The sequence below is a fragment of the Melanaphis sacchari genome, unplaced genomic scaffold (genome assembly GCF_002803265.2).
Source record: "Melanaphis sacchari strain LSU unplaced genomic scaffold, SCAv2.0 Contig4_pilon_pilon, whole genome shotgun sequence".
Lineage (NCBI taxonomy): Eukaryota > Metazoa > Arthropoda > Insecta > Hemiptera > Aphididae > Melanaphis > Melanaphis sacchari.
Window position 1 is genome coordinate 4,467,483 of NW_020271335.1, and position 14,191 is coordinate 4,481,673.

At 23.8% G+C, this 14,191-nt stretch overlaps 1 protein-coding gene across 5 annotated transcripts in view; it reads left to right on the forward strand.

Moving 5' to 3' along the window:
- Positions 1 to 14,191, forward strand: part of LOC112598707 (ADAMTS-like protein 1) — a 171,162-nt gene that overhangs the window by 91,108 nt on the left and 65,863 nt on the right. For all 5 annotated transcript variants that reach the window (XM_025345267.1, XM_025345262.1, XM_025345265.1 and 2 more), the window contains one exon: positions 5,407 to 5,539. In XM_025345267.1, the coding sequence (XP_025201052.1) occupies positions 5,407 to 5,539 (133 nt within the window). The remainder of the gene's footprint in view (positions 1 to 5,406; positions 5,540 to 14,191) is intronic.

A 14,191-nucleotide genomic window follows, 5' to 3' on the forward strand; every position in this document is an offset into this window, starting at 1 on the left:
GCAAGATATAACCATGTTAATCAGATAAAAAATATTTTAAAACATCATAATCCGTAAAATAATAACACTCCAACTTTTATTTCTAATATAACCTTTCACAATGACCTTGGAATTAAATCGATTAAGAATGGAGCTACATTATTTTACAAATTTATTTTTCTAGAAAAGAAAACCATCGAAATCCAATCATAAATAATTTTGATATTTTTTACCCTCTGAAAACCCTCGTCACAGACTCATAAGAAAGTTATATCATGATATTTTTATTTAATTACTTTTAAATCCTAACCTAACCTAATGGGGTGGATTTTATTCATTTAATATCCAACTATTCGTTTTCTCTCCTCTTATTACATATAACAATTATGCATATATCTATATGAACTATATATTATATAAAAAAAAAATTATAATATTTAAATAACATCAACAATGAATATGGTTATTATTCTTGATAACTAAAATCTAAAAAATATTTTCCGGTTCTTATTACTATATATTTTGCAATTTGTATAATTCACCTATTTGTATTTTATATATTTTAATTTTATTTCATTCATAAAATTCAAAAACGATTTATTACTTTTTTTTCATTTAAAAAAATAATATCAAAAAGTTATTTTTACATTGATTTACGACTTTTAGTCTCCAATAAAAAAAAAATGAAATATCCACTCCAAATAATTGTATACAAGAGACGTTCCGTTTATTTCTTGCAAATTCGACCCTGAATAAGCAACAAATTTGTCATGACTTTTGAGAAAATAAACACACATTCAACTCGTGCACACCAAACGGGTCGTAGATTTTCTAAAAGACTACTCTTCTTGATACGATATAAGATTGTAAGTAAACGTATACACGCATTGATGGGTGAACATTGTAAACCAACGGCATTGGTCATATTTTTTTCTCTATTTATACATGTATATTGTATATATATATAAATATATATTTTTTTTTTTAAACTGTAATAGGAATATTATGTATTATAAGATTTTTCTTCTAAATCAAACCGTGAATATTCGAAATATAATTGTATGTTTCAGATACAAACTCATACATATTCAATATATATTCCATTCTTATTGACTAATAAAATAACTAAGGGTCAACAAACATATTGAACTCGATTTATATGCTTCATGTGTACGTAAAACGAGTGTAGGATAGAGCCTTAGGAAGGTTATATGCTGTTTGCCATCAATAACAACCTGATCCTTGAAACAGGATAAGTCTATACTATAACATATTGTATGCATTTCTCACAAATTTCACAGATATAATTTTTCAATAATCAACAATATATCGTGATAAATTTATATCATTATTATACCTTTATTCTAAGTACTCGTAAACCAAAAAAATAAAATATACATAGGTAGGGTGATCCAAAAAATTTTTTCCTGATTGTATGCATAACCGAATTTTCATGAAAAGGATCGTAAAATAAAATTTTCTGAATTCTTTCATATATTTTAAACCCCCAAAGATACCTTAAGGTCTCTGAATTCAATTGTATGTATGTTTGTTAATATTTAAAAAATGTCATTGTTTTTTTTTTCATTTGTATTTGCTTAAAAAAATACAAATAACAAAAATTCTTATCAGGAAACTAAAACAATTTGAAATGAATATACCATGTAAATTATCCTACAAAAATATCAGCTTAAACAATTATTAATACAAAATAAAATTGACGTAGTGAACGAATTATGTTAATTTTATTCAAAAAATCATTAAAAAATTATGAAATCTCCTTCGGTATTAGAAAAAGTAGTTAATTAGTGAAAAACTTTATTTTAATTATTAAAACATGGAAATTTTTATAAATCATACTGATTCACACATACTAATTATTTATGGAAAAGCCTGAAAAAGTTCTATATTTTTAATGTTACAAAAATTTTTTTTTTTTGAAAATATAAAAACATGCAAACTTTCATGCATACTTCCCTTAAGAAACAAAACCTTCTTATTTTTATATAATCATTAATCATTCTCATAAATCCATATTTTTACTTATTCTCATATTTCTATTCATGATGCTTGCGTTATATTTGCCTATTATCTTTTTCTTTATTCACATTGTTTTTTTCTTTAACCACGTGATCTTTTTACACGGGGATTTCACTGACAAGTCGAGTAGCAGAAAATATAGAGTAATTCCTATTATTTTTGTTTACTCGCGATTTTCACGACGTGTGTGTATTATATCAATAGCAATTGCTTCGTTTAGTCATCTATGTTCGTTATTTGAAATATCGGTTTTCTACTTTTTTCCGTTTTTGCCTTAATTTTGAGATTTTCATACAACTATCAATCGTTTTTTTTTTTTTTTTGAATTATAAAAAATAATAATAATTATGATAATATTTTTGTTGATTAATTATCTTTTCATTACCATTGGTAAATAATTGAATAAAAAATTTGAAAAAATTGAAAATATATGTCATGCATTTTTAATGTGTTTTGTTTTATTGATAATTTCAATGTTTTAGTATGTTCAAAAAATATTTTTATCAATAAAAATTATTTTTTCATACACTTTTTTTTAACATTAAAAAATATATTGAAAAGATTATAAAACAATTTTAGGCCAGCTTCTCCACAAATAATTAATAAGTATGAAAAGTGTAAATCAACATGACTTACCAATGCTATAAAAACGTTCATTTTTTAATATTTAAAAAAAATAATGTTCACTAATGAAATACATTTATTTCCCCTTTATTTTTTCTATTATTGAGAAAATATATTGAAGAAGATTTCAGTATTTTTTCGGTTTTTTTTTAAATTTTAAATTTTAAATTTTATTTGTATGACTAAATCAACATTACTTGTCAACTCATCATCATCATAATCTAAAGGCGGCACCTTCTGATAGCCAAATGCCTCTGTCGCTTGCTCTGTTACTCAACTGTGAATAGGATGTTATATCCACGAGGTACTTGAAGTCTTAGAAATATGATGTTCTTGGATGTCCTCTTGGTTTTTTCTTCAAGATTTTTTCTTCAAGTATATTGTTTACAAATAAGTTATAACCTTACAAGCGCCCTATTAATTTCGTTTTCCTTTTTAATATGTATCTCATTATATCATTTTTATCTTTTCATCTTATAATACTTGTTTGTTTGTTTTTGTTTCAACCCATGATGTTTTATGCATTTTTATCCAGATCCACATTTCTATTTCTTCTAAATTGTCTCTTGTGTTTTTCCTGATGGTCCAGATTTCACACCCAAATAACAACACATTCCATTCAAATATTTTAATGATTTTTTTATTAGTTTCAATGTTTAAATGCTTACTAGTTAATAGACTGCATTTCTTCATAGATAATTGCTTGAATAAAGCTATTCTTTTTTTGATGTTACGGTAGATTTCTAAGAGACCAAAACTGTTCTTCTTCTTGAATTTTATGTTGTTTAATTTTATAATTGAATGGGTATATGTTTAATCTCTTTAGGCTGTCAATATTTTTGTTTTGGTAGCGTTTATTTTTATGTACTATTTATTAAATTCTGGACAAACCGTTAAGCATGAGGTTCTGTTGTCTTCGCTTTTTTCTATCTGCAGTACAATATCATCAGCTAATCTCATGCTATAGCTATATACCTGTTTTCTATTTATCCTCATACCGCCTGTTACTTCCTTCGTAAATTACATCAATAAACTAATTTTTTAGCAGTTTGTATTTACTTTTCAAACTGATAATTTTTGAAAGATAATTTATATAGTATATTTATTTCGAATTGCTTTAATTTTCGGCAAAGAATTTCAATAAATTAAAAATTAACAAATATATATAAAATTGCATTAAGATAACTTTAGAAGATTTAGGATTTTTTATTTATGGTCTTTTTTATAAAAATGCGACTAAACATTCAAACAGAATTATTTTTTAACCGCTATAGCATTAATTGGTGATAATGATTTGAATTTGAATTTTTATAAATATCAGTAAATGGTTATTGTATAAAATGCCAAAATAAATAAAAACATCTCAGCAGAAAACATAATGTTGTTGAAATTATTTAAATAATATAGGTGTCTGCCGTAGTTCGTTTTTAAATCCAACGAAAAACAAAAGTTTTAGTCAGATACTCACATGTCTCCTACATTTTTTACAAAAGGTTAATTATAATGTAAAGTGTAATGTATTTTTATTTATGTAATTATAAAATTAACTTTTTCATATAACAATGAAAAGTGTCGTTAATATCCATTACACCTAGAAGTTTCAGCTGTCAAATTTGCGTTGAAATACAATATTATTTTACAACAAATAAATAATTAACAGACGAACATTTTCAATTGCATTTTTTTCATACATCATGTTTTTAGTGATCTTTTATTATACTGTTATACCCATATCTATATTTTATTTACCTAATTTTTTTTCACAAAATAATTTAAAACTCAGTTGTATATTTCATCTAATTTATTTCAAAAGTTTAATAACTCATCGAAAATGTAGACTTAGTACTTAATGTATTTAATAGTAGTACCGCTAAAGACACTCTATGCATTAACGTTTATGTTCAGACATATTTATATTTCAACATATATTTTAGGCTTATACTAGTTTTATACTAGCCCAAAGTTAATTCATGGTTTTCAAATAATTTACATTTAGATTTTATTTTTAATAATAACTAAAATCTTAAACCACATTATTATTAATTATAGTAATCTATTTAACATTTGAGAAGTTTAACCTTCATAAAAAAATATAGGTGAAGCCAAGAATTAATAAAATATGAAAAGATTCGTGTCTTATTGTATAAAGTGCACTCTCTCAATAAGCTGATCCCAATTCAATTCTGTGTAGATTTCCAAAGGAGTCTAAAATATAAATAAGAGAACTATATAATATATGATAAGAATCCATGTCATAAAATATAACACATTATATATATACGAGCAATGTGATGGTACTTGTGGCAGAAAATAGTCATGGATACTTGATAGACAAGTAGAATAAGTAAAGCAAAGCAGAGAACTAAAGTTCTATTCACAATCGATCTTAAAAACTTCTTCAACAAATTTATCCAAATAAGTTATTTTTGCGCAGTAAAATAGATTAATTTAATCAAAGTAAAATTCCTCGGGACAGGCGTAGATATTCACAATTCATATATAATAAATTTTCATAAGAGAATATACGATTTAAATATAATTTTTACTATTTAAGCTACTTTGTAGTTTATAGATACACATTTCACATATCGTGAAAGAAATACGCACGGTTACAACAATATAGCACATAACATTAAGTGAATAACACACCATTTTAATATTATTTACATTATTACAATAATAAAATGTATACAACTCAACATAATATTTACAATACATTAAATGCATAAAATATAAATATTGATTTGTATTTATTTCATTCAGGGTATGAAATGTCCAGGATAATCTGTCAGAACCGAGACACGAGTGTTGAAGTGGATGCCGATCTGTGTCCTGGTGAAAGACCAAACGGCAACGATTTAACTGTGGAGTGTAACAGCCAACCATGCCCTCCCAAGTAAGTGAACATCAGTACTCTTATATATTATAATAATAAAGCAATACGTAAAACCTACAAGATTAAAATATATATACATGCATAGTATTAGACTATATACATATATCTGTAAAGACTTCGTGTGACTGTTTTATTCAGACGCCTCCGACACGTTTCGTGCATTAAATATGCAACCTCTGGAAAATCCGTGTTGCTTGGTATGTGGATTTTCGTCGCGATTTTCTCGTTGGGTTCAATGCGGTTGGGGGGTTAAAGTCGGTGACGAAGGGGAAAAAGGCATGAGCTTAGAACACGTTGAAAGATTAAACGGTGTGTAGTGTCGCAAAAATGCTTTATCGCTAAGCTGAGCATAATAACCGCACCATATGGGCTCCATGTGGATTTCCGTAATTTTTTTTATTTTTTTATTTTTTTACCGACAGCCGTCATAGCATTTACTTAAGCAGCTTTCTCAATCCCCTTGTACACTTCTGAACAAAATCAACAACGTGTGTGTAACACTTTTTTGTAGTTCAATTTTAATGTATTCGTGTGTGCTGTGTACTACGTGCTGGTGCAACCAAACGACAAAAGAAATTTGAAAAAAAAATAACGACTAGAATAAAAACAATTATCTGTAAAAACAGATTTATAGTTAGTTTAATTTATGATTTTTTTTAACCATAGGCGTTTTTTAGACGTGATATATTTTACGATTTTCTGAATTACGTAGGTAAGCTCAAATTGTATTTAAATAATAATAGCTATTATTATAATGAGACATTGAACGAAAAACATTGATATAACATTCATTGAAATAAAATATATTAAAATATTAATCAATACCAAAAATTCAAAACCATAATATTCGTTCATATCTATAAATAAACAAAATAAAATAATAAATAGGTACGGTAAAATATTTGATTTTTAAATTATGATTATACTCGTACCATTTTTATTTTCGATTTTCTACTATTGTACAACATAAATGTAAAATTGCCCACAAATCCCAACTATATATTACTGAGTAATAAATATCATATAATAGGTAAACATTACAAAATATATGGGACATAAACGAATCTGCAAAACACGTTGGAAATGATTCGTTAACAAATTTGTGGAGGTAATTATTTTAAATATATAATTCCGTTTGGAACAAAGGTTAAAAGCGTAAAACATTTTACATTGTTTATTATAGTTAAAAAATCTAAACATACCAAATAATCATGATTTTTAACATAAATAATAATAATAAACTCTATAATATTATAAGAATTACATGGGATATGGGAATATAAACATATAAGTTGTTCGTTTATTATGTTAAGTGTGATTGTAGAGGAAGATGACACTGGTTTTGTGAAATTACTATCTGGTTTTATATTAGTGTCTTAGACACCTTAATAAAATAGGCTATGTACGACCAATAGTTATGAGTAATTCACCTACCTCATATCTATGTATATGTTACGGTAAATGCTGTAAACGTGGTAAAAGACGTCATTCCCCGGTAAATGACATCATTTACCTAAAAATTGGTAAACGTTGTAAATGCAGATATTCCCCGGTTATTGTCGTCAATCACCAGTTTAATTATTGGAGAATGATGTTTAATACTTTTATGTTGGTGTGAACGATCAGTGATAAACGTGTAGGTACCGAATAAGCTTCGTTAGTTAAAAATATCATAACGGAAGTAGATAGATAAACGAAAATCCCAACTAGCAATAACGTCGATTCTTTTAATTTATTAGTTATTATCGACGGGCATATTATAACGAGTTGTATTTGCTACAAATATGTGTTAATATTATTTGTAAAAATGTGTGTACTAGTTGTGGTACTAAAAAATGTGCTTAAAATGTAGCGGAAATGTTGTGCAGTTTAAAATGTCATGGTAATTAAATTGTAGAAATAAATAATTTGTAATATGCATGTATTTTAAAAATTTTAATTAACCTATTATCTCCTTCAAATAAATGCTTAAAATAAAAAATGAAACATCCACCAACACTAAGTCATTATTATAAATAGTACCTATAGTAAAAAAATCAGTGTATTATTTGAGATTTATCAACATTTACTACTAGTTTTGGTAAATGAAATCAATGACCGGTGAAAGATGTACATTTGAATTTAAAATCTGGTTTTTACATCATTTACCTACAAAATCGAATTATTTTGGTAAAAGACGTCATTCACCGGAGAATGACGACATTCACCAATATTCATCTTTCGCCATAACATATATATTAATTATCATGTTTTGATTATAAATTTTAAAGGCTTAAAATATCTTATAGAGAGTTTATGGTGCAATAGTTTTCTAAAAAAAAGACATTCTAATTTTAAAATATCTTTTTAATTTGATGAAATTTTTCTAAATTTTGAAAAAATAATATTGATAATTTTACAAAATTATCTTATTAAACTTTAAGAATTTTTATATTAGTCATCGAAGTATTTTGTTGCTATAGATAAATTTATAATTATTTTATCAATATAAATTTTAAATATACATAATACATATTGTCAAAAATATAAATCATAAAAGAATAAAATTAATAATATATTATTAAAACAACAATACATCTATTGTTAATATTATGTGCGTTATATTTTTTTTTATAACGATTAGTTTGTATGATTTATTCTTTATACTATGACTAAAAAATCTCAATTATAGATTACATCTGAGGAGACAATTGTATCATACATAGTTGACAAGACTACTTCTAAAAAAAAAAGCCAAGTATGATATTGTTGAACGGGTTAAATTTATAAATAACTAATGACCTTAAAGCTTAAATTATATTTCATGCATCGTAATAACCAGCTGTAGTCATTTTACAAGCTCACTCGCCCCCATTTTTTTCATTAATAATTTTATTAATTTATTCAAATTCTGAATTTTGGAACTTTTAAATATATACACAAGTCTATCGTTTCAAAAATTTAGATTTTTTTATATCATTTAAGGACTGTATTACGACGATAACAATATTTTTATTCATATAAGAATCAAACTTCTTTTTTATTAAAAGTTGTTAATTTTAAATTTTTATGTACGCTATTTAAACCATAGTTCAAACTAATTTTATTGTTTTTAATAAATTTAATTTTTATTTACTAATAATGTTAGGTCTATGATAATCATTTGGAATATATAGAAACTATAATGATATAGCAATTTTTGTAATTTGTATTCAAAATGTATTCATAGTAAGTGCATTTAAAATTTAAATTATTCAAGAACTAATTTTTCAAATTTAAATAAAGATACATCAACATTTTCAAAAATATAATTTACTAAACACTTTATATGAAAGAAGGAAGATTCTCATGTGAATGAAAAAAGTTGGTATTTCTACAACAGTTAACTTCTTACATGGTATAAAAATCAAAACATAGTCCTCAAATATTATAGTTTTTTAAACATTTTAAAAATCACAATTTGCATAAATTCTTTATTCATAGTAAAATGATGATAAACATGCTAAAATGTTTTTAGCATGCTCACTATCATTGTTATATAATGTTTAATGTGAGTAAGATAGTTCTTAAAATGTGTATACATTGTGTATTTGGTTTTGAAGTTTAAAAATTTAAATAGTTTTATGCAATGTATAAAGTTTGAGTTCCGTTTCCTCTAAAGGGAATAGATGGAATAAATATAGTTTTGAAGCTTATATCTTGGTTTTTAGATAACATGATTCATACATTGCGAAAAATTTTTATTATTTGAAAATGTTTGTATTTTGGATAGACTGTTAATTATAGCAACTACATACCTAGTTATAGAATTATATATCATATTTTAATACTTTTTAAATAATATAATACTAAAAAAATGTATTCCTATATTAAAAGTTCCTACTTTTTTCATAACCATCTTTTAGTCTGAAAGTTGTTGTTATTATCATTACCATTTTGTAATCTAATTTACAAAGAATATAATATTCTAAAATATACTTTTAAACATTTCGTAAATTTAAAATCATTATTATTTATCACTATAGTAATATTAATATCGTTATTTTGACATAATTTTACAACACCTACAATTTTCCAATTTTAATAACAAAAAAAAATATAGAACCATACTATTGTCTCTGTTTGTTGATCAATTACTGGTGTTCAAATCTTAAAAAAATATATTTAATTAAAGAATGTGTAGAATATAAAAATATACGCATTTGTATTTTAAATACAAAAACAAATATTAAATAAAATAACAACGGTATCTGCATCAGTGCAGCAGTGCTAAACAAACAATTCGTGCATTCAATCGTATGACATAAAATCTTATTCATATGCTTTTGCGTTCTTTTTATTTTAAATAAATATTGTATAGTTTTAAAATAAAAATCACAGGATTCCTAATTACAATTTATTGTATATATTATAGGTATAAGACATAACAATATAATCAAATTAGAATATAATATACGATAGATGCTTATTATTATTTATTTATAGTCAAATATGCTAATAAATTACGCTAACTTTATCTATGAAAAAAATCATATGTAACGAGGTTTAATAACTACTGTGTACAAGTCTTGTTATATGAAAATTAAATTAAAAAAAAAAGAAATGTTTGAAATCTTGAACATAAATAATATTAATATTTAGTAACTATAAATTTGGTACCTATCAACGTATGATAAATTGATTGCTTCTCGGTTATTTAAAACATCGAAATTAATACATAAAAATATTCTATTTTTTTCGAAATAATTTTTGAAGTTTTCAATATGAACTGAACCAAAAAATCGTTTGAACGCATAAGAAATATTTTGAAAAAACAATTTTAACTGTTATAATTTTAATGTTAACTGCTCGTTTACAATATAATGATTTTTCGTCATATCTAGCCTTTATAACACTAAAGCCTAGTATTATAATTATCCTCGTTTTAATAATAATTACTATAGAAGGTATTATATAATGAATCATTAGATAACGGTAAATCGAATTTCAGTAAGTCTAAGTAAATTTAATTTACTAACCAATTCGTTTTGTACTTGGTTTATATCTAATCGTAATATTTCAAAAACAAAATATTACAATAGTTGACTTGATTTTAGTATTATTTAGATCGATTTTTCACTGCTATTATGGCCAATAAGAATATTCTTATCAGAAATATTAAAAGCTGTAAATTTAATCAATTTAATATAAAACAGAATAATTTATGGATTATAATATATAAATTACGAATATAAAAAAACAAATTATACAAATAATATTATATAATTAGATATTAACATATTATATAATGGCAATCTATATTTCCATTACATAAAAACAAAAAACAAAAAAAATCCTATCAGAATTAAACAATAATACACGTTTTTAAAGTGAAAAATATTATATTTTATGTTAAATATAATTTTGAATTTAAGTACTATGTTATAGCTTGAATTTTAAAACGATGAATAATTTTATGAATACTATAATCATTGTTATACATTTGATTTTAAAATATTTCATATCATCACTTCATTACGTTAGAAGTTCGGAGTTAATTTAAATGTAATGCTATTGATATTTACTCACATAAATTGTTTGGTAGATGAGTGTAGATGAGTGTAGTTATGAAATGTTGTATCACATCTTTTTCGGTTGTTTGGTTCAACTTCATTTAAGTAGTTTATGAGAAATAATAAAACTAGCACATATCAATAATGTTTATCACTTTTTTATGATGCTTAGTTAATATTTTATAGTCAATAATTATTAAAAATCAATCATAATAACACATTCAAAGTCCATTTAATGTTTTTTGTTTAGCAACAAATATTTACAATGATCATCAGTTTAAAAAGTATATAAATTCATACTATAAAATTGATAATTGTACAACTCAACTGTCTTCCATCATAATTGGATTACCTATCTACTTTAATGTTTATCTATATTGATATTTTTTTTTCTACCTGGTTTTTCTATAAAAAAAAACGTCATTAAAATTTTAAAACCGTAAAAACTCGTAATACAAAATTATAATATTTTACATCTGAACCCTAAATTTCTGTATGTATGATTAAAAATAAAAATACTACAAAAATATCTTTAATAAATAATATAAATATATATATATACAGTGATTCAACAGTTATATTATGGTTATATCAAACATATATACAATAAAATATTCATAACAAAGAGAAATTTAATACCAAAGTTTTTTTTTTTAGAAATATCAAAAATTATAAGTAATTTTTAAAATTGTTTACAATATTGTATAGGGAAGTTTTTAGATTTTTTAAAGTTAAAACAAGTAGAGTAGTATACCATTCTTCTGGGAAGTATCATTCCACTCTACTCCGTTCATCAACTCATATACTACTCGTCCAAGTTGTCTAAATTTCAATAATTATGTATTGAAATACTTTGAAAAAAATTAATTACATTACAATAAATTGCAAGCAAAGTAAAAATTCCTTTATTAATTTCTTCATTTAAAAGCACCAAATCTCTCCCTCCCACAAAAAAAAAAATAAAAAATAAATATACTATAGAAGAATAATATTACATAAAAATATAAATGATAAAACGACTGAAACATACATTTTGAATCACTCTGTATAAATTTATTATTACATATTATTATACATAATTGCATTTTTTATAATATCCAGTATAATTAAAAATGTTGATAGTTTAATATACTCTTAATCAAGTATCCGACAACTCTTTCTTCATTTGAGCATTATAAGACTATAACATGCTATGAATACTCACTATAGATAAATTGTACTGTAATTTCTTAAAATGTATGGTGATAAACACAAAACGGTTATGTAATTTAAATAAAAGCTCCTAATTTATTATGCTAAAATGATTTTTTCAACCCCTGTAATATTATTTAATTGCAATGTATGAATAATCTTAATTGGCATAACTATACACATATCCAAAAAGTCTTCAATTTTTTTTTTATTTTTTACCATTAAGTGAATTTGTTTGTAAAATCTTTTAAAAATAAAAATCTAGATATAAAGTTACTAGAATATCAATTATCAAATATCAAATACCAACTATCAATTATCCAATATACATTTTTGTCAAATTTAAATTATTCTATTATTTTTTATTTCTAATATACACTTATATGTTATTATTCTATTAGTCTATGACTTAAAAAAAGTAAATAAATAAAAAGTTTAAACAACATTTATTGTACATTTGGTTCGTTATATCAGCATTTGGATCACATCACTGCGTAGTTTTAAATGGTAAACCAATACTAATATATACAGTGATTTTGTTCTGATATTTGTAAGGACTTTTAACTAATGAGCATAATTACTTAATTAACATTCAACTTGTACCTGATTATAAGTAAAATTTTAAGCATTGGTAGTTTGATATGTATATGACCATTTCTTATCTGAATAATAATATTTTCGGTTTTTTTTTTTGAATATGTTTTATATTTGCTAAAAACTCTTAAGTATTAGATTATTAGAATGATGAGTTAATAGAACTTTTCCTAGTTTCGAACGGAAACCTTATGCAGCATTTTTGGTTCTTTTACTTTGACTTACTTTGACTTAATACAATTTTATATACATTTTATACATCTTGCAGAAGAAATTTAAAAGGTATAGTCTTGTCTCCTGCCACGGGCTGGTTGTCTAAAAATATATGTTGATTTAATGTAAATACCAATTTAACAACATTTTTATCTAAGTATCAAGTTATCGAAAATTTTTTAGAAGTCTTTTTAGATTTACTAACTTTTGGGTTATGTCTTGACATTATATCTAATTTTATGGTTTTCAAGTTAAAATGTTATTAAAAAAAAATATTTATATTTACTAGTCTAAAATTAAAAAAAAAAACCCTATCAATTTAATCCTGTTGTTGAAAATATGGTAATTAAAATTTAACCAAATAATACATTTTTTTTAAATAAAGTATTTTTACCGCATGAATTGGACAAAAAATATATTGAGCTATACCTTTTTTGACCTTTAATTTATGGGGAAAAATAGATTAGACTAAAATGGTATGTGACTAATATTTCTGGACTTAACAATATCAGGACCTTATTAATTGGACCAAATTCTTCTAACTAGATATAAGTACGATATTTTTACAGTAAAAAATATAAAAATATGATTTTTTTTCAAACTTTAATTTTAATGTCATTATTATAATTTATAATGGAAAAAAATTGCCATTTTCTAATTAAGTAAAATGTATGAATCGTATACTTATATGTTTTTGGCGTTTTCGTAATTATTTTTTTTATTTAAATATCTTATATTACGTTAGATACTTGAAATCTCAAGTTAAACCAAAAATATAATTTATTATTGTTTATTATGAAGTATTACTGCACAGTAATAATGAATAAAGTCTCAGTAGTGTATTTGGATGGTATACGGAGTTATATGGCGTATGCTCACTTCTATTTCTATAAAGACAATTAAAATAGATTTACAACCTTCACCCCCTGTGTAAAAAATTGGTAAATTACTTATGTTTGTTTTAATGAAATTAATACAATTTTGTTAATAAAAGTCATAAATCATAATGTATTTTATTTTAAAAGTATATTTAAAATAGAAAACTATTACGAGGTTCATTATTTTTATGGTTTTCATTCAGACAAGTGCTGTAAAATACTATGTACTTGTATAATTCTTATCT